Source organism: Drosophila persimilis, unplaced genomic scaffold (assembly GCF_003286085.1).
Source record: "Drosophila persimilis strain 14011-0111.01,24,50 unplaced genomic scaffold, DperRS2 tig00000824-arrow-arrow-pilon, whole genome shotgun sequence".
Lineage (NCBI taxonomy): Eukaryota > Metazoa > Arthropoda > Insecta > Diptera > Drosophilidae > Drosophila > Drosophila persimilis.
The window spans coordinates 632404-654345 of NW_020825358.1; the positions used below are offsets into that span (position 1 = coordinate 632404).

Genomic DNA, 21942 nt, shown 5'->3' on the forward strand with positions numbered 1-21942 from the left:
TGTTTCTTGAATTTCATCAGTACCCAAAAACTGACAATGAGATTTACGGGGCCTACAACTCTCCCTAGCCGCTGCTCTCTCTTCGCTTCCCTTCCATTACTGGCAAGAGCCGCACGAATGGCACGAATGGCAGGCACTCACATGGGTCTAAGCCTAAATGGGCAGCCCAAAACACGAACGAGAAGGCGGCCCAAACAACAATCACACAAAAGATTAAATGCCAGCCAGTCAGTCATTCGTCCCTACACCTCCACCTCCACCTCCACCTCCTCGTGCGCTCCATCTGATTACTTTGGGGCCTAATACGCCATATCTCAGCATCAGTGCAAAATCAAAATTCAATTTACGCACAGACGAACCCTGAACGAGGCAGCACACAGCAGACACGCCCACTTAGGCAGCGGATGGGATGTGTTTCTGCTGCTGCTTCTGCTTCTGCTTCTCGAAAAAGCAGGTGGGACGGTGGTGTGGGGGGATTCCCAGGTGCTTTTCTGCTTTTCGGGGGAGGCCTTTCGTTACGATTTCTAATCAAGAATTGATTGTGATCCCTCGATGCGGCTGTCGTTCACGTTTCACCCATAATTATCAATGACTTTTGAATGTCAAATGTGAGAGAGCATCAGAGATGTCGTTGGCACAGCCATTGTCACCCCCCTCCACCCATCCACCCATCCACCCAAACACCCATTCACCGTTGATGTTTTTCCTTTTCTGCTGAAGCGAAAAATCTTTGTCATATGTCGCCTGTCGTCAAAAATTACAATATTTGATAGAGTGTTTATGCAGCGCGTCCTCCCTGTGTCCCCATAAGGTTAAGCACGGCTCCTCCCGGCTGGCTCATGTGGTATTCGTGGTGTTCTGTATCTGTGGCACGTCTTCGGCATTGCGATTAAGTGAGGCATTAAGGCAGCTCAAGCAAAGGAGACCGGCTGCCTCTGTGTCAGGGCAAAAGAAAGCTGTTTTTCTCCCCAAAATGAAATTGATTCAAAGACAAATCTGGAATGCAGTCGATTGAGACTACTCCTTCGTTAAGGATAACGAGGGGGCAAGGCTCTCAACGATAGATAGATAGATACGAGTGGGGTTCTGTCTTTTTAAGTTTCTTCTTTGCTGATGCTTTTGCCGTTGCACTGAGAGAAAATCAATTTGGAATTATCCTGCAAAGCATCATCCGCAGAGGGATGTCATTTGCAATTCGATTAAATCTGCAAAACTAATTGTCTGAAGGTGAAACCTGTTTAGCATTGAATCAATCAAAACTGACAGGCATAAAAACGCGCTGGAGGTTTAGGGGATGCCGGCGATAATTGCCACCCCCAAATGGGAGGCTTGTTTTATATTCAGTTCGTGTGGCTACATAATAAGCTTTAATTTGATCAAAAGAATGAATGAGTCGTTAAATGAGCCTTTCACACACCCACACCCGCACACATTCGACCCCGCAGATACTTTTGTATCTTTAATCCAACGAATTTTATTCACGGACATACTTTCCCTTTATCAGCTTTCTATCTACTTCTATCGATCCTTAGCCATTAATTAATATGCAGTTGGCCATTCCCCTAATCCTTGATTCCATTCAGGCTTCTCCACTCATTTGAATATCTGCTTCTGTTTGTAGTACGAGTATCTGTATCTCTTGACCATCGTATCCTTTGTTTGTCAAGTCTAACCAAACGAAAGATACATGTAAACATGTATCTCTGTCGCTCTCTCAATGTATCTCTGGGCATTTCAATTAAGCTGTGGAGTTGTGTTACTCACAGTTTATACGCATAAAGACAGACCATCGGCAGGAGAATACCTGCTATCTCTATTGAACTATCTATCCGTCTATCTATGTGTCCATGTATCTATCTATCTGTACTCTTTTCCCAATGGTTTCTCTTCTTTATTCATCGCACAAATGGCCTTTTATCACTTTGAAGCACTGTCTGTGATTCATGCGTATTGCAATCAATGCCATTCATTACCCAAAAACTAAATACAGCACTTCAAAAGGATGGGTACGGCCATTTCTCTCTGTATCTGTGTATCTGAGTATATATGTATCTATGTATCTGTGCCTGTGTGCCTGTGTGTCTGTGTGTGCTAAGAGCTTTTCTTTTGGGAGATTGGGGTGGGGCTAATGCTTTAATTTATTGCTCCTTTTGTGGAAGGAGCCGCTGTGGAAGAACAGCTCGAGCGTGAAAAGGATGGGCTTTGGCTTTGATCAACGTTTTGTTAAGCAACCAACAAATTAAGGAAGAAGGAGTACCAAAGATTAGATGGTACTCTCATTCATTTCAAGAAACAAATCTGAAAGTCTTGAAAGATACATAATACTCTTTCCGATATGATGGATGGGTTTTTACCTTGCGAAGGAACATTTCGTTGCACTGCTTGGCCGTGCTGCGCCAATGGCGATGCCTGTATCGGGAGTTCCCCAGCTTGAGGGTCCCTTGCAGATCGGCCGCCTCTTCGACCACCCGACGGATGCACTGGTAGCGCAGGCGATTGCATCGATGGATAGGCTGTAGGGCCACCACACCGCCATGCTCTGGCTCCGATTCGGCGCCAGAGCGCACCTGATCCTCGTCATCGTCCACCCAGGCACTGAGGACACCCTCCACAAAGTTGTACAGCATCTGTATGTTGGCCTTCATCGGTGCCGAACCGGATGGCACTTGCTCCGTTTTGATGAGCTTCCGGTTCTGGCATACTTCCCGCAGAAGGTTCTCCCCAAAGTGCACCGTCTTGTGGCGCCTCCGACGCGAGTTGAGCGACGCCGCCGAGGCGGATTTCATCAGCTTCCCATTGATCGTCGCCCCATGATGGTGCACATAGGCCGTGGGCAGCGGCTGCACGAGACTGGTCATCGGCTCCAGCCATCCCAGATTCATGCCCATGGATAATGCCCCATGGCTTGCCCCCGAACTGGCAGAGTCCCCGCGCTGTAGTGTGTTCGGCTGCGAGTTGCTGCGGTAGTGATGATGCGAAGGCGGCGATGGCAGTGGCCGCATCTCCAGGTCCTCGATGTGGTCCATCATCACAATAGGCGGCGCCGGTTCGATGTCGTCCAGGGTGGTCGGAGGCTGGGCGAGCTGTGTCCGCAGACGGTTGAAGTCGGCGGCACAGCGAGGCAGTGAGTTGCACTTGGCGGCATTGAGGCATTTGCGATTCTGGCAGCTGAGGAGCGGGGCGCAGCAGGAGCGGCACTCGTGGCAGATGACCAGTCGCCGCTCGACCCCTCCTGCTGATGCTGCTGTTGCTGCTGCTGCTGCCTGCGGCGGTGGCGGCGGTGTGGCCGTCGTCGATGGCGTTGTGGGCACATCGGAGCCCATTCCTCCTGCTCCCATCAGATGGGCGGGCACCGCATGGAGCTGCACTTGGGCCAGCTGCTGGTGGCGGGCAAGGTTCACCGAACTAGCGGACGAAGTGAGGCAGCGGCTGGACGGCGCCTGCGCCTGGGCCTGGGACTGGGACTGACACTCCAGGTAGCGGCAGTGGGGATCCGTGCAGATGGGCAGCAGCGGACAGTCGGGATCTGTGCAGGGGCCGGGCGATGGGGAGCGTGGCGCCCGCTCGGCGCTAGAGGACTTGCGTTTGTAGCCGCCTGAACGCTGGGCGGACATGTCCGAGACGGTGGCCGATCTCTGGGTCTGATGGCGACGTGATCGCTCTCTCTTCGAGCCGGAGACGGCGGGGTCCTTGGCCTTGGGCACATACTGATACCGCTCCTTGTGTGGCTTCGCGTAGAGGCGTTCCAGATGGGCGATGGATGGACCAGGACCGCCTCCTCCCACCACTTCGCTGGCGGAGTGTCGCAGCCGGCGCTCCCTGGACCGCTCCTCCCTTCGCTGGCAGAGAGGTGTGTGGGCCAGGGCCAGGCCACTGGGCACCGCATAGCCGCTGGGAATGTTCGGGGCCGGAAGCGGCGGTGGCGGCTGTTTGCCGAGCGACTGCAGCTTGTGCAGGGGATAGGCTATCCAGTCGGGGGGCTGCGAGAGCTGTTGGTGCGCCTCCTCCTCGCTGACCGCTCCACTGTGGCCCAGGGAGTGCCGCTTGCGATGGGAGCTGGCCGGAGCCATGGGCTCCTCCTGGGAATTGGACCTCGGGGCATCGCCCCCACTCCCGTTGCGACGATGATGGGAACGCCGCGGCTTGGCTGCACCGCTGGCCTGCATCTTCGTGAGCCACTCCACAATGTCCGTCTTCAGGAGAGAGAACTCGCACGGTCCGGAGCTCTGGCGGGACAGGGGCTTCTTCAGCAGCTCGGACAGAGCCTTGGCGTAGGCGGAGGAGGAGCTCTGGCCCTTGGCCGCATCCGAGGGCAGGCGCTCCCGTTTCCTGGGCAGGTGATCCAGCAGCCAGTCGGGCAGCTCGTCCTTCAGGACGGTGATCTCGCTGGGTCCGGAAGAGGTGCGGGCCGGTGCCGCCGCCGCTGGCGATGCCGTCTTCTGCAGCTTCAGCCACTCCATGGTCTCCTCTCGCACCTGTCCCCCTTCCGCGGAGCGTGCGGAGTGACGCTGCTGGGCCTTGCGGTCGAACCACTCAAGCTGTTCGGGCGCCTGCCGCAGGGCGCTCTTCGGCATGGTGGCCACCTCTTCGGCGCTCTTCTGGCGTCGCGGCGGCAACTGCGGCTTCTGCTGCTCCATCCGCACGTGACTGTGACCGGAGGAAGGGGGTTCGGTGAGGCGCACCGAACCCTTGCGCCGGATGCATTTCTGCTCCATGGTCTCCTCGTCGCGGGCACGCACTCTCCGCGTGATCTCGAAGATGTCGCCGTTGATCTGGTGATAGAACTTCTCCACCTCCACGCCCCGATCGAACTCCTCCTTGGCCGTGGGCTTCTGAGAGCGTGACGGGGGCCTGGGCGGCGGTGCGGCCCCCGCCTCCTCCATCTTCTTCTTCTCATCGCTCTCGTCGGAGGAGGCATTGAGCAGGGCCCCGGTCCCAGCCGCACCACCATCCACCACCCAACTTATCGAGCGCTCAGCGGTGACGGGAGGTGCTGCTCCCCCAGCTGCCGCCGTCTTTTCCGATTGCTTGAGCAGTCGATCCAGGGATCCGTGATGGGGCTTGATGGTCGGCCCCAGGGATCCTTCGCCGAGCGACTGGAGCCGACACTGGGCATTGCAGATGCAGACGCCGCGCTTCTTGCTGCCAAAGCGGAAGAGCTGGCTAGCCAGTTGCGAGACATTCTCGCCGAGACCCAGCCCCAAGCCGCCGCCGGTGCTTTGCTGCTGTCCCGCGGCGGCTCCACCCGCATCCCTTCCCGAGGCCGTTGTTGCGGATGTCAGGCGTCCTGGGTGCGTGACGGGTGTGATGTCGACGATCACGCAACAGCAGTGCAGCGAGAAGGTTTTCTTGGGATCGCCGTCGCTGTCCGCGCCGCCAGCACTGCCACCTGCACTTCCACTTCCACCTCCGCCTCCTCCGTTTCCGTTTCCTGTTCCGACTCCACCGCTGGCACCGACTCTGACGATTCCTCCTCCTCCTCCCTGTCCGTGTCCGTGTCCTTGTCCTCCTCCTCCTCCTCCGCTTCCGCCTCCTCCGCCAGGCCCCCCGCTGAGGGCCGCACCGACCGCTCCGTTGTTGTTGTCGCCGCTGTGTTCCCGCTCGTTGTTGTTTTGTTGGGCGGCCAGAATGAATCACAGGAGGAGCAGCAACAGCAACAGCAACGGCAACGGTAGCGGCAACGGTAACGGTAATCGGTATGCACAAACGGGCGGATAATGCGGCTCGGATGGGTGGGGCTGCTGTTTCGTTTCTGCTACTCGTTGTCCCGACTCGCTGCTCTTCGATTCGTTACTCGTTACTCGTTACGGGGCTACTACTCCCGTTGTGGCCATGCAATGGAGGACGACGACACTCTCGCTCCATGGATGATGCACTACTCGCTCTCGCTATTATTTATGCACTTCTCTATTCATTTGGCGAATTTTATTCATTTGATTAATTAAACTAAAAGCTCATTTTGTGGCAGAGTCATTTATTACAAACTGCTTTTCGGTAATTTATCTCTCCGCCGGACTCGCTCTATCCCTCTCATTCGCTCGCTCTCTCTCTCTCTCTCTGTCTCGGGGGACGCACACGGTACGGGGACTATGCGCGTCACACACACATTTATCTATAATTAATTATTTTTACTTGTTGCCTTTTTGCGGGCAGCAAAAAAGAAATCGTTTTACTATCAGTCCGTCGTCTATCTGTCTGTCTGTCTGCGTGTGTGTGTGTGTGTGTGTGTATGTGCATGAGTGTTTGAGTGTTTAAGTGAGTGTGTGCTTCTGTGTGTATTTATTCGAGGATTTATTTAATTATATTTGTTTTGCTCTATAAATCACAAAGCGTTTTGCAGTGCCGTTCCCCCTATCACTGCCACTGCCACTGCCCTGTCATGTTACCATGTTTCTGTGGGGCAAACAAGTTGTAGTTTGTTCGCTTTTTTTTTTGGGTTTCCTGACTTTTATTATTCCCTTTACGAGGGTACTCTACAGGATTTAAATTTCAGGAAACACTAAACGAGCGAATCGATAGTGGCACTCTGAGTGCAGTGGCTACTCCATGATTTGAAATCGAACAAAGAACGGGGTAGCTATATTTGGCAAGGAAACAGCGTTCACTAATATCTGCCTCCAAAAAAGTTAATACACAAAAAGAAAAAGCTAATTATATTTCATTTCATTTTTTGGTGAATTGAGGAATTTTTGTTATCTTTTTAATCGGAATGGAGGGTCCTATTATGAGAAAATACATCATGAGTAGTGGGGCAGATACTTGTTAGTTTTTCAAGTCCCGAAAGGTTTAGGAAAAGGTGGTTTTTGCAGGACTTAAATTGCAGAGTCCTTTTATGGGAGTCTTTAGCACGAGGCAGAGAGTCCCAGAGTCTTTCTCGAAAAAACACTCAATAAAGAAAGTCCCACTCAAGATTTAACTTTAAATAAATGTCATGAAATATATTCGCAGATTCCCCGGATATTTGTTGACCCCCTCGAAATCCTCATAGTTCGTTTACACAAGCCAAGTCCCAAGTCCCAAATTCCAGACAAATCCCGGACTGTCATCTGCTCTGCACATCTCTCCCTATCTATCCCTGTATCCATTTGCTTATCTATCCATCTGTCTATGCCTCGTACGAGCACACACCGTACGTGTCTCCTAGGCGTAGGCGCTTTAATTAGCATATACGTATTTATGTATGTATGTATAAAGGCCATCCGAAAACATTGTTTCATGTTAAACAAGTCAGTTTTTTCCTTATTTTTTTTGTGATACTGGAAGCTGCCTCTTCTGCTGCTGTCTTCGGTGTTATTTTAAAGTTGCTCTGCGAAAAGTTTTGCAGCTCGTGCGCAAATATTTTGTTTGTTATATTGCTAGCATAAATTTGTTGGCTATCTGCACGGACACAGACACGGACACGGACACAGATACAGACATGCAGAGAGGCAGAAGCAGGAGATGTGCATATATTTATAAGCGCATACATAAATACTTTTTGGGGGCTGGTGGCAGCAAATGCATAAATTTCATGTCTACATCTACATGGGGAGATATGACTCGGAAACAGGCTATGGCTATGGCTATGAGTATGGGCATGGCTCTGGCTCTGGCGCTGTCTCTTTCTCTCGCTCTGAGGATACCCCTACTGTTCCATGCCTCTGCTCTATGGAGATACCAATACTGTTCTTACTACTCTGCTCCTGCTCTACGGATGTCCCTACTATTCCAGCTACGGTCATGTTTGTGTTTATGCAAAGGAGTTTACGAAAGTTTTCTTCCTTCTTTTTTTGTTCCGTTTCATTCGGCTCCTGCCAAAAAGTTTGCTTGTTAAGTGAAAGGATTATATGATCCAGTTCTTCCATGGGGCCATGGGCCATGGGGCATGAGGCATGAGGCAAGGGGGTGGAAAAACTTAAAAATACACAAAAAAATAAAACAACAAAAGTTTTCTTATTTTCCTATTTTTATGCTCATGCTGCTGCTGCTGCTGCTGCTGCATGCACCTAAGATGATGGCATACCCCATACATAGCTCACAGCACACAGCACACAACACAGAACTTGCCACAAACTTGAGTTGTGTTGATAGTTTTTATAGCCTACTTTTCTGGGACTTGCCACACAACACCCAGAGGAGGCATGGGCCGGGGCCGGAGCCGGGGCAGGGGCCTGGGCATGGGCATGTGGCAGCGAGAGAGTTGCGAATTAGTGTGTCTTAGAGACGGAGGCAGCACAAAACTTTTCGGGGCAGCTTGTCCCGTTTAGATTAGAGCCGTCGATAAGTTTCAAGTTTGCCGCATTGGCCATGTGTTTAGTTGCCAAAATGTGTGTGCGTGCCTGCAACACTCTCTCTGTATGTGTGTGTGTGTGTGCGTGAGCGTGTGGCAAGGCTCAACTAGTTGGCAACTGATGGGCGGGGGGAACGGCTTCCTGATCCACCACTTGAAAAGGTGCTTGGGCGCATTTGTTTAGCGATTTTCGCTTGATTCGGCCAATAAAGTTAATTTCCTTCTCCCAGAAGAGAAAACTTTTTCCAACCCCCAGCCCCCACATCCCACCCTCGAAATCTCGTGCTAAATGACATTTTTATATCGTTTCGATTGTTGTTTTCTGGGGGGGTTTGTGGGTCGGGGTCGGTGGTCCAAAAAGTTTCCCAAAATTGCAAAAGTCCCCGGGATTCCCAACTCAAAAATCTTGCACGTGGATTTCTATGCAGAGAGGGTCCTTAAGATGGGATCAGTGAGATAGTGGTAGCGCGGAACAGGTAGCGCGTTTATAAAGATATATATGTATATCTGTTTTGGAACTTATGTGTACTTAAGATTCCTCTGCCTCTTTTGCTGATTTTATATCTTCGTTGCCCCCAAAAAGTAGGCAACAGTTTTCGGCTTTAAAAGCTCTTTAACAAGTTTTAACTTTTCTTTGTGTGCGTGTGAGTGTGTGTGTACTTGATGGCTTATAAAGTATGTTTTTTGAAGGAGGATGAAGAATGTGGGAGGCGCACTCCAGAGTCAAAGATTTTATGGAGGATGTGGCTCAAATAAATTAGATTGCCTCTTAATACGAGGGTCAGCCACAGGCCACTTGGGCTCCTGTCTGTCTCTCTCTGACTTTTAGTTGAAATTATTTTTAATAGATTTATCCGAGCATCGGCTTGGAGTTTAATGTATTTAACACAGATACACACCCACACCGAAAAGGGAGAGGCACTGGCCAGTAGCACCTATGGCCATAAATATAAATACGTTTAATGGTTACACCAAATGCTGTCCCTGTCCTGGGCTCTCTCTCTCTCCACCTCTCTCTTTCCGTCCCTTTCTCTGTACCTCTCCCTGTCTCTCTGTTGTGTGTGTGTGTTTTAGTATCTGTGTGAACTTCGACAGGCATGACGTTGATAATATCCTTGCACATGTATGACGTTGCTTCTGCTGCTGCTTCGGCTGGTTATCCTTGGTGGACAGAAGGCGCTGCCTGCCTGCCTCTGCCTTTGCCTCTGCATCTGCCACATGCAACAAAAACAACAACAACAACCATTGCTTGTTGATATTTTATTAGCCAGAAAAAAGGTCTCAAACACAACTAACGTTTGTTTTTGTTTTTTTCTGTTTGCGTGCTTTTGCCCCTCTGTGTTTCTTTGTTCGATTGCGATTTAAAAATGCTAAAAATATCCGGGCAATGTTGTTGCTGGTGGAGGCATGGGCACGGGCACGGGCACGGGCATGGGCATGGGCAGGGGCATGCCACACTGGCAACAGCAAAAACAGAAAACAGGGCCAAAACAGGAGCAAAATAAGTCAACAATATAACATGGAATCTCGACACGACTCTCGCTCGCGTTTCAAGTTTTTCCATATATTTTTCTCGTTCTTTCTCTCTCCCCGTACCCCTCTCTCTCTCGCTCTTTCCCTTTGTGTGTGTTTCTGTTGTTTTTGTTTCATGGTTTTTCCATTTTTTTTCCTAGTATATGTTTTCGTTTTTTATTCGCGCCTCCACCTACGCCGCTCTCTGTACCACTCCTGCTCCTGCCTCTAAATACTGCCCTGGCTTCGCCTGTCTGTGGCTGTGTCTGTGTCTGTGACTGTGTCTGTGCGTGTCTCTGTGTGTGTTGTTATTGCTGTTGTGTGGGTAAATATGTGTTAAGTGCGTTGGTATTTGCTTCGTCCTTTCCCCACAATGCTGCACACCCAACCGAAAGGGTCGCCTCCGCCTCCCCCCTTCAGACACGCACACACACACACACATTCCTTTAGCGCCCATCATCACAGCTGCTCGGGGATTTTTCAGCACTTTTTTTTGTGTGTTGTGGCGTCTCCGCTATGTTTTGTTTCTGCAACGCTGTGGCAAGTTTCTTAATTTTATTTTGACTGGTGGTTAATTTTGCATTTAATGCCACAAACGACAAAAGAATCACATCCAAAAAAAGATACAAAAAATATATCTCTATTTAGAGGCTTCACTTGGCATCGGCATCGGCATCGGCTGCGTTTTAGTTGAGAGATGGAGATGGGAATTTCCATCTATTTTTGGGCGGTTTTCCGCTTTTCTCATAATTTTCCTCGCGTATCTTTATTCCTATTTTTCGCCTTTTTTTTGCGTTTAACTTGTGTGCTAAATTATATAGCCTGCGTCAATTTCAGCCTCTGCGTGTGCCACAGCGTCTCCTCTCTGCAAGTGTGTGTTCGGGTGTGTGTGTGTGTGTGTGTGTGTGCCACAATCTTGTACAAGCGTATATGCGTGCCCCTATCTATGTGTTTGTGTATGTGTGTGTGTTGCTGTTTTGTAATTTGATTTCTTTTTGCCGCCCGCCTCCTGCTGAGGCATCAGCCATACAGCTTCAACATCAGCCTTAGCCTCAGCCTCAGCTTCAGCTTCAGCTTCAATTCCTTTGCTTCGATGATGATGGTGATGATGATGCTGATACTGATGCTGACGCACTTTTCTTTTTTTCCTATCTTTCTTTCTTGTTTCTCTCTTTTTGTTGGTTACTTGTGTTCTGTGTTGTTGTTTTTGTTTTTGTTTTTGATTTTATTTGGATTTTGATTTGTTGGATTATTTTATTATTTTATTATTTATTATTTTTTTGGCTGGTTTTTGTTATTTGCTTTTCACTTGGCGCGGCACAGAAAAAATACACACAAAAATACAATACACAGTAGATGGCTGCGTAGATTTTCCTTTTCGCGGACTTGTGGAAAACTATCTGCGTCTGACTATTGCTGGACTGCGACTGTTCTGGCTGGACTCGTTCCTCGCATTACAGGAATCTCTATGGGCTGAAGGCGCTACCATGCACAGCTCGCAGCGACGTTCCCGTTCTGACTGATTTTCACCACGGACCAGCAGAGGAGCAGCATCAGCAGCAGCAGCCAGAAGCCAGAAGCAGAGGCAGCAGCGGCATCGGCAGCAGAAGGAGCAGCACACAGAGAGAGCCAAAGCTCAGACTTCGGCTCTCTCTCACTCCCTCACTCCCGCACTCTCTCTTTTGTCGTGCTTCCAGCAGAGCCTGGCTCTGCTCTCTCGCCCCATTTCGGGTGTACAGCACAGCACTGACACGAAATAGGGTCACTTCGGGCCTGCCTCCCTTCGGATGAGCTTCAGCCTCGGCTTCAAGATTCGCCTTCGCGTGCTCTTTGGCGCTGCTTCCAACGCGAAATTGTTTATAACAGTTTCGTTACAATTCGTAAATTGTAATGCTTTTGGCCCTGGCTTCGCCTTTATTTACGTAATCAGCAAAAGCTTTTGCAGCATCACAGTTGTTCCCTCTCTCTCTGTCTCTAGGTCTATCTCTCTTTTTTTGGCGGGAGTCACATGGGCTGGTTGTGCGGTGAAAAGCTAAGGCCCAAAGCTTTCAGCTCTTTGGGTCAGCTTTAAGAGAGCGAGCGACAGGGAGAGAGACGGCCGAGAGAGCACAAGAGGGAGAGAGTAAGAGAGAGAGAGAGAGAGAGAGAGAGAGAGAGCTGTGAAATCTGTGGGATGCCCAAGCATAATTTACAAATCAGACGACGACAACGATGACGACGTCATCAAAACCAAAATGCAGTTATAATGCACTCAGCGGTTGGAGAGGGACAAGAGATATATCAGCAGAGAGGAGAGATATATAGAGCAGGAGGGAGACAGAAAGCTGGATAGTGGCTAGAGGATAGAGAGGGGCAGAGTGAGAGAGAGCAGAGGATGGAGAATGCTGGAGGTATACAACCCGTGTGACAGCTGCCAGAGGGCGAGGCACAATCTCAAAGGTGTTTAGTCAACATGAACAGCAAGCAAGCAAGCAAGCAGCAAGCAAGCAGCAGCAACGACAGCAACGACAACCGACAGCAACAGCAACAGCAACCTGGAGTTATGTGCGGTAGGTCGGCCGCAGCTAAAATTAAATTTATTCATTGTTGTCTTTGGGAGAGAGAGAGAGCCGTAGAGACCGACCCCCGAAGAACCAAAGAACCGAACGAACACTTACAGCAGATGCTTTAGCAGGCAGCTGTTTGTTGTTGCTGCTGCGGGCTGCGGGCTGCTGGCTGCTACTTCTGTGTGCACTCAGGATTTGGCTCTGGGGCGTATTAAAGCTTTTACAAATCGTAAGCATAATTTATTTTGTTACAACTTTCGAGGCAGAGCCTGTCTTGCCTGCCCCTGCCCATGCCTGGAGGGGAGGCTGCTGGCTGCTGCCGGCTGGCGGCTTGCGACATTGTTGGGTTCTATTGTTGGGGAAAGAAGGATAATGGCATGGTTTTCCAGAGTACTTCTCGTAGAGTTTTTGGGATTAATTTGTAACAGCTTTTGTGGGCTGTGTCTGGGTGCTGCTGCAGTTGATTGAATGAGATAAAAAGCTTAAATATTTGATTATCATGAGGTAAACTTAATTATGTGGTTTATCTGTTGTCCTGCCATCCCATAAGTTGGCTATAGTTTCTGTGCATTCCCCATTTAATGGCCCAGCCAACGCTCTGTTACTCTGTTGCTCTGGTGGCAGGGTCATAAATCCACAGACAGGCGTTAAATCGTACCCCCAAATGGCTCGCCATAAAGTCAACACCTCAAAAACTCAAATGTCACCCCAGACAACACCATCCAACATCCTCCCCGCCCATTCCCCTCACCCACCATATAGAGGCAATCACAACAGCACAAAATGCTTAAACACGCTCAAATAAGTCACATGGCCTGTGCCACGCCCACACACACACACACACACACACGTAAACACACAGAAACAGAAACAGGCAGAAACACAGACACACACAGCCATAGACACACACGAACGAATCGTAAAATATAACGCATACGCAGCGTTGGCCCAGTCCTAGTCGCAGTCCCCAGTCCCCAGTCCCCTGTCCCATGGATGCCACACAGCAATAAGAAAATGGCTGTGGAAATATGTTAATAATGAGATGTGAGAAGAGCCGCTGCCTGGCTAAATATTATACAAATACACATGCAACACACAGAGCGAGAGAGCGCGAGGCAGGCAGGAGGATGCAGCCAGCGGAAAAGTCGGAGCAGCACAAAAAAAAAAGAAAGCAGAAAGCAGTGTAAAGCCTTGCAAATCTACATAAACTCGGTCAAGGACACTGCAGCTGATGCTGAACACTGAACACTGAATCCGACGGGCCTCTATGAGAAGATGGCAAGTACAGGGGGTTTTTGTGGATAGAGAGATGTGGATGTGGCATGCCACCCAAATTGCCTTTAAATTTAATTATTTTTCCTTTATGCGACGTCAGTGACAGGGACACTGAAGGATTGCTGTTTGGGCCAGGCATCACAGGCATCAGAGCCATCGCATGGGCATCCTTCTGCCAGCGACATTTAAATTTAGACGCACACACACACAAACACACAGATACAGTGGGCACAAAGGACGACCCAAAACATTCGGCTGCCGCAGCAGCATCCTTCGTTTCGCATCCATTTCGCTTGTAGATACGCAACCAGATAAGAAAAGTCACTTTTATGACGTCAGTAAACCATTTTAGACCGTTTTTCCTCCCCTCCCACCGCCCACCGTCCCCCCGCCCAGCATTCTCGCATGCTGTTTCGGAGCGCGCGCAAATGTCGGCCAAGCATCGGAACGAACAACAATAACAGAGCGCACGTCGAAAGGTCTTTCTCTTAGATTCCGACCAAACAAAAAAAAGCTCGCAATCTTTCAATTGCTCTCTATCTCTCTCTCTTCAGCCACTACTTATCTCTCTTTCTCTATCTCTCCAGCCACTATCTGTCTCCATCTCTGTTTCTGTCTCTGTCTATCTTTCTCTCGCTCTCTGTACGTGTGCCTGTTTGTGTGTTCGTTTCGTACCATCTATTACCATAAAATCAAATCACAACAATAACCATAACCATATAGCCCAAAGATTTAATAACTGTGATTGGGATTTGAAAAATGAATTTTCTTTCTCTCTGGGATTTTCGTTTCGCCGCAGTTTTAGGTGAGATTATTTAATGGTTTTTTCTCCAACCCCTACCCTGCTTCGCTTGTAAATGTAATTGAAGTGGAGGTAAACACAATCTTTTACGATTTTTTGTTCTTTGTTGTTTTTGGGTTGAAAATATTGAAAATTGTGTCTGGATTTGTGGTGTGAAGAAATGTTTATGGCGTACAAATCGAATGGAATGGCAGATGATAAAAGATTCAGATTCTCCATTCTCCATCCTGCATCCAGCATCCACCATCCAGCATCCACCATTCACCATCCCATCCATCCTATTCCAATTTGTTCGATGAAATTCAGTTACCGCAGGAAATCGGCATTTTCGAGCATTTTTATAATTTCCGGTCTTAAGACTCTCTCTCTCCCTTTCTGTTTCTATCTCGCTCTCTCTCTCTCTCATCGTTTGTTGCTTAATTTCCGTCACCTACAAAAATAAATCAATTTGGTTGTCGGGTCCAGATGGATGGATGGATGGATGGATGGATGGATGGATGCCCTATGGGGGGCATGGCATTCTTCCTCCCTTATTACAGAGCAGGGTGGTACAGAGCACCCTCTCTGCCTATACACCTCTCATAATTATCCCCAAAAAACTGTTGACATTGCCGCTTCAATTTGGTTTGATGTCAGTTCATTTTTGTTTACGGGGATACGCCGCCGCTCCATTGGATGGACTGCTTCTGGGCCTGGCAGTTTCTAGGCCAAAGCTCTCCTGCGCCTGAAATGTGAGTGAGGGCCGAATGCCGAAAGCAAAAAACTGACAGCCTCCTGTCCAGCTTTCTCGCTCTTTCTCTTTCTCTTTTGTGTGTGTGTGTGTGTGGGGGATTTGGGTTTTTAATGGGGCTGGGGGAAAAGCTTCTCTTGCGGCTGTTGGCGGCATTAAATACAGCCCAAAGTCTGTGTCGCGTCGCGTTGCGTCGCGTCTCTCTCGCTCTGTCTCTCTGTGCGGGTCTGGGAGAAGTGTTTTGAAATCCAATTACCAGCGCAAATTTAATTTGTTGCTGCACTCGAGGAAAAAGTTGCCAACTTTCTCCCAGCAACACCCGCCGCTGATAGGCTATGAAAATTGTTTAGCTGCAATTCCCTCCGTAAAGCCGTCTACGGGCGGGGGCGGTATATCAGTGCCGCCGACACCAGAGATTCCGGCTGGCCCGAGGGTGGCGGCGGCAGTGGCAGCACTGGCCATCGTATCATCAAGTGGTCACAGAAGAGAGCGGGCGAAACAGAAAGCTGGAGAAAGTCGGACGGAGAGAGAGATAGAGATAGAAAGAGAACAGGAACGGGAACGGGAACGGGAAAGCGGGAGAGCCAGCGCGGGTGCAAAAGTTTAATTTGAAAAAGGTTTTCATTTGTTTTTTTTTTTTTTTTCGTTTTCGTTGAACTTTTGTTTTCCCTTTCTGGTTATATTTTGTTGTACTTTTTTTTGTAGGTTTGTTTTATTTTTATTAATTTTGTTTTCACTGTTGTTTTGGGGGCCTGCCCCTACCCGCGTTTCGGAGGTGTTGAATTATGAGGAAAGTTCATGAGACTGGGTCCTGGGAATGAAAATGGAAATGGAAATGGGGGTCTGCCTAGGTCTGCCCCAGGTTCTGATTCCCAACAATTTTATAAGCCAAATAAAGCCATGTTATGGCCGTAGGCGGTCTCAAGTCGCGCCTCGGTCGACCAGCACGTGGATTGTGCATGTCTGTGCATACCTCTCGCTATATTTTTAGCGTGTAACGTTTACACTGTTTAGGTGTTTTTTTAGGGCATTTTCCCCCAACACTTGTTGTGTTTCCTGGTTATTGCAGCTAATTGCCTAGAAATTGGCCTGAACAGGTTTTGAAGACGCTACTCGCTCGTCTAGCACATGGACTGGCATGTATATTTTACAACTCGCTATATTTGTAGCGTGTAGCGAGTACGGTTTGCTCCGTTTTTGAATTTTGTGGGGGGTTTTTTAGCCCAACGCTTGTTATCCCAGCTAATTGCCTAGAAATTGGCCTGAATGATGGCGCAAAAGGCGGAATCACAAAATATGACTTGCCACATTTTTTTCGGGAGCATGGCCTGCTCTTTCGATTAACCTTTTTAATGCTCTTTGGTTCTGTGGCTCTTTGTCTCTTTTGGAGAGGGAGAAAGGGTGGGGCAGGGTCTTCCATTTGGTATGCAATATTCATAAAAAGGTCGCAATTTCATTTCGATAAATTTTTGCTGCTGGGGAATGGAATGGCACTATGAAGCACAGCGTCCTAGTCCTAGGTCCTAGGTCCTAGGTCCCAGGTCCCAGGTCCCTTTTTCCTTCTTCTTTCCATTTCCATTGGGCCAACAATTTAGTCTGGCCAACAATTTTCTTTTTCCTTTTTTATTGTTGTCGATTATTGTTGAGTTTGCTGCTGCTTCTGCCGCTGCTGCTGCTGCTCCTCGTGCTCGTATTTGCCCAGTGCCCCGGCCTTCTATTGGCCTTTCACTCCACTCCTATCTGGGATCTCTCCCATCCATCGCCCAACCAACACTGAGAGAAATCCCTGACTTTTAATTCTAATCGAACTTGATTGGTGGGCTCAGTTCTGTCTCTGGCGTTTCTGCGACTGTAGCCTTGTGGCATCTCCAGCTCCAGCTACGGCCACGGCTCTGGCTCTGGCTCTGGCTCCGGCTCCGGCTCCAGCTGCTGCCACCTAATTGTTGGCAATGCGAAAACTGAGAACTTGTCTATGTAACTGGAGCGGGGTGCCTCTACCGCCGCTACTAGCTCTGCCCCGCTGCCACATTGCCTCTGGCTCTGCAGGCAAATAACAATTGCTCCACTGACAGGGGGCCTTATGGCCAGAAGGCTCTCCATTCTCCACGACCATGCGATTATAGGAGGCTGCCTGCCTCCCTGCCGCGTTTTGACCGGCAGCTTCGTGCAACTTGAAACTATCCTGGGCACTGAGAGGCGTGACTGGCTGCTGGCCACTGACTGCACAATGGGGCCATAATTTCAGAGGGAGAATCGTAGTCCGATTCTGAAACCAAATCCGAGTCAGAGTCCGAGACTGGACGCTTAAGCACAATGCCCCACTAAATTACAGTTAATGTTTATTTCTTTCTCCTTCCCATTGCCTCTTCTTTCTCTATGGAGATCCTCCTCTTGGAGACTCGTTCTATTTCGCTCTCTCCTTGGCTTTGTTTACACTTCTAATCTCTCTCTGTCTCTCTCACTCGCTGTTTGCACAGAGCGACAGAGAGAATCCTTAGAATAGACTGCTAGTTACTGCATTTCGATTGTATCTTTGACTGGCTCTCCTGTCCTGTCCTGTCCTGGTCTGTCCTGTCCTGTCCTGTCCTGGCCGTGCTCCATGATGCTGCTCCTGCTCCTTCTCTTACTTCCCCATAGTCCTAGTCCTAGCTCTGGTTTTAGTTTTCCTTTTGTTTTATACCATTTTTCCTCTCGTTGCGTCCTTCCTCTTTTCGCTTTGGCTGTGGACAATGGTTTATTGAGTTATGGCTTGCATGCGGATATCCGCTCTTCTCTCTCTCCAATACACACACACACACACACACACATACACACACTTACAGCAAGAGACATGGTGTCTGCCACATTTATATAACTTTGCTTATTGGCTCCCCATTGAGGTGTCGCCCCGAGAGTTCGTTGCGGCATGGATTTCCCCTCCCAAAAACTATAAATTAGCAACATTTTCATGTTCCAACTCATAAACTATATAACATTTTCCATTGGAAATTTATGGTTTTCTTTACTTACCACCAACTACCGCACACTGCCCCGGAAAAGATTGGAAAATTGTGGAAAATGCTTACCTGCAAAGGAAAAACAAGGAGAAATTGATTGAGATTCTAGTGTGTTTGCTTATATAGTAAATATTGATGGGTATCAATGCATATTTTATTGGAATTAACACAATCACACACACACACACACACACACAGAGATGCATACTACATGCCACATATAAGTTATTCAAGATATAAATATTTCAGATGAATTGCAATTTGATTCTAGCTACCAAAAGTTATGCAAATTTAATTTGCTGACCAAAAATCTGTGCCACAGCTGTGACAAAATTAAATTGCAACAAAATAAAGGCGAAACCAAAGTGCGAAATTTTCAATTTATTTTGCCCCCAAAGGATGTAAGGGATTCCTAAAGCATTTTTTAGCTAGACGGAATAAAGTAATTTCTTAACCTTTTTTCGAACCTCTCAAGTGTCTAGAACGAATTATATTTTAAATAAAAATTATGCCGACAGGTCTGCTTCCTTCTCCTTGGAAAATCAAGAAAAAATCATTACATTCTTGAAGAAAATTCCTTAAGAACATAACACAGTCAATCTCCCAAAGCCTCCTCCTATTTACTTACATATATATAAAATATATATAATTTTTTTTATTATTTTGTCGCCAAGTTTGCCTTTTCTTATTCAATTCTCGCACCCAGCCCAATCAGCGCCTTCACTGAACATTTTCCATAGTTTTTATTTGAGTTTTCTTTAGTTATTTTTCCCGTTTCTCTTCGACCCGGCCTGGTGGAGCGCTCTCCCTCATTACGAACTTTTTTTCGGGGCTAACTCAATCTCGGGGCATTTCAATTTCAACTTAATTTCTCAACTTAAGGACCTAATCTGCCGCTGTCATTGTCCTTAATTGTTGGCCCAACAACAAAGCAAAAGCCAAGCAGCTAAATGGAATTCAAGTTTTTCGACGGAGGCGACTACTACTGGGTTTGGGGGCCAATTTAGTTGATGGCTTTATGCCGTCGCTGTGCCAGTCGTTGCTTTTCCTGCCATTTTCATAAACACCTCAAAGGACGTTTCCTTCCTGTCCTCAAAACCAACCGCTTGGAATCAGAGACAGAGAGAACATCGCTTTACTTATAAAAAATGCACAAAATGTAGTTGTAACATTTAATTATATTCATATCTTTAGCCCCATAACCCCCGCCCGTAATTCGAGCGGGGTACGCGGCAGTCGGCGGGAGGCTCCACGTACCAAGGGGCGCGGCATTTCTGCCAACTGTGCGAAAATTTACAAAATGCTGAACACATGCCAATTAAGGGGGAAAAACGAACGGAACGGAATGGAAAAGCCCAGAGAGAGAGAGAGAGAGAGAAGAAAGGTGCCAAAATGAGGCCTGAGAAACTGCCGAAGCTGCCGCATGCCGCATGCCGCTGCTGCTTCTGCTTCAGCTTCAGCTTCTGTCGAGAGGTGAAGAAGGTCGAACCACCCTTTAGCCCGCTTCAACCCGCTCCCAGTTTGCACCCCTTTTGGGGTCACACCTGTTCCGCGGCGGGAGGTTGTGGGGGATTCTGGCAGCCTTAAAATGCGCGAATGCCAAAACGACATTTACATGTTACACACAAAGAAATGCGTGGCAGGTTCTCTGCGTTCTCTGTGGCAGGTTCTAGGGGTGTGTGCACTCATGTGAGCTCCACCCACTACCCCACTTTGCACTCCCAGCCCCCCACCCCCCAACCATGTAGTTGTGCGTTTTTTGCACATTTTATTATTTTTTATGAGTGCGCGAGCATAATCTTTTGACATGGGAGGCAAACGGCAACGAAACGAAACGACAACGCCATCGTTTGCCATTTCAGGAAGGAAGAAATCAAGGAGCGCGCGTGGAAAATCCAGGAAAAACCCCAGGAACCAAAAAAATATATATATATATACTAAAATGGAAAAAAAGGAAAGGGGAAAGGAGAAGGGAGAAGGGAGAAGGGAAAGAACCTGCCAAAACACAGGGCAAATGGCTGCCAGGAAGCGGCTTTTTATTCGGTTAACTTGATTTGCACTTGAGAGCGAGACCCCTGCTACTGCCTTCAGCCTTGTGCTCCTCCTCCCGCCTCGAGTGTGTGTAGTGCCATATATCCTGGCTGATTCACCCAAGTAACCCTCATCCGGCCTCCCAATTGTTCATTGATGTTTCTTTTTAACTTTTCGGTATGATATCATCTTACGTGGTTTAGTTAGGGGATTTGTGCAATTGAAATGAATTCAGACCCCAACAGATATTGTACGAGTACATATACATTTTTTGTTTGGTGTTTTGTTTTTTTTTGTTTCTTATAATTTGCAAATCGCAAGAAAAACAAGCATTCAAGGGACGGGGAAAACTCCTTTTGCTGAAGTATGTGGGAGGAAAGTTTACATTTACTTTTCCTTCGTTTTCAAGGCTTGAAACTTCTGTCGAGTCCTTAAGAGTCCTGTAGGAGAGTGAAAAGTTGTGTAAGTGTTTTTAAATCCCTTTCAACGGAGCCCAGGCGGCGGCAGTCAGGCGTCGAGTGCATCGTTCACCAAGAGTCCTTGAAAGGCTCTAAACTGTGCTCCAAAATAGCTTTCTCTCTATCTGGATATCATCTGGTGTAGCCATGGACAATTAATGAGTCCTACACTCGACAGGATAATCAGGAAACTTTAAACCATTCAACCGGTCCTGCGGCTGCCTCGGGGTATATGCGCTTAAATTTCATAAGCCTGCTCGTGGAATCAGCTTTTGGCCACCGCAAAAAAAAAAAACCAAACACACACACACACACTCACAGAAAAAGGGGACACTCCCTCAGCTTTTGGCCATGTGTCGACGGCCACATATGCGGCACAGGGGCAGCAGCAGCCAAAAGAATTATCGAAAAATGAAAATGAATTCAAGGCAGCATCGCCATGGCCCTTCCCTCTTCCACTCATCTCCCCATCTAACGTATCTGTGGGATAGGATTCTCCCCGCCCTCTCTTTGAACTCGGTATTTTTTTCTGTGCGGGTGCGGCTTTTGTAACTTGGACAACTTTTGGCTCAAGGCTTTTAGCATTTCATAATGTCATTTGGCAGAGAAGATGGCAGCAGCAGCAGCAGCAAAAAATGGGGAATGAAATGGCACTGAAGACAGGCGTTGCCTGCAGTTTATACCTATACTTCATGGCAGATACGAACGAGCACCAATGTGGAAGGTGGGTATGGGCGGGATGTGTGGGCGATGCTCTGAATTTTAACCTGAAATCAAGAATATCAAGAAATCATTTCGGAAATACTATGCATTCATGGCTCCATTTCAATAGACTGAATGGTGGTCATATTTGTAAGGAATTCCCCACTCCTCCGACTTGTATCACTTATTACGACTCCATCGAATGAAGTTGCATCCAGGAATGGTACGCAGTTGTAGACGCCTAATGATTGCCATCTGCCATAAGCTTCATTCAATTTCCAGGCACACAAAACAAATTCCATTCAGATGAAGCTATTTTAATGGATCATGGAAGCCACTAACGAGTCGAAGCTTAGGCTTTGCAAATATTGAAGAACACATACATAGATGATAGGTGATTTTGATTTTCGGTAGCCATTGGTAGCACATATTTATTAAAATAGCAGAATGCGTATCTTTTAGTTTGATAGAATTTAGGCAATACTCAGAAAGCCAGGGACCAATCAAGTAACAGTAGGAGTAGAAGTAGAAGGAGCAGTAGAAATAGTAGTAGAAGTAGTACTAAACGTATCATTGCTCGAGCGCTACCAACCAGATCGAGAAGTGTAATATTGTTGATTA

General features: G+C 48.1%; 1 protein-coding gene across 9 annotated transcripts in view; it reads right to left on the reverse strand.

Annotated features, from left to right (window-relative positions):
- Positions 1–21942, reverse strand: part of LOC6600320 — an 89975-nt gene that overhangs the window by 53100 nt on the left and 14933 nt on the right. For 3 of the 9 annotated variants that reach the window (XM_026993299.1, XM_026993300.1, XM_026993296.1), the window contains exon 1: positions 2355–5139. The exons of the other annotated variants lie outside the window; for them this stretch is intronic. In XM_026993299.1, the coding sequence (XP_026849100.1) occupies positions 2355–4883 (2529 nt within the window). In that variant the 5' untranslated portion in view covers positions 4884–5139. Of the gene's footprint in view, positions 1–2354; positions 5140–21942 lie in introns of those variants that run through there. 9 annotated transcript variants of the gene reach the window in all.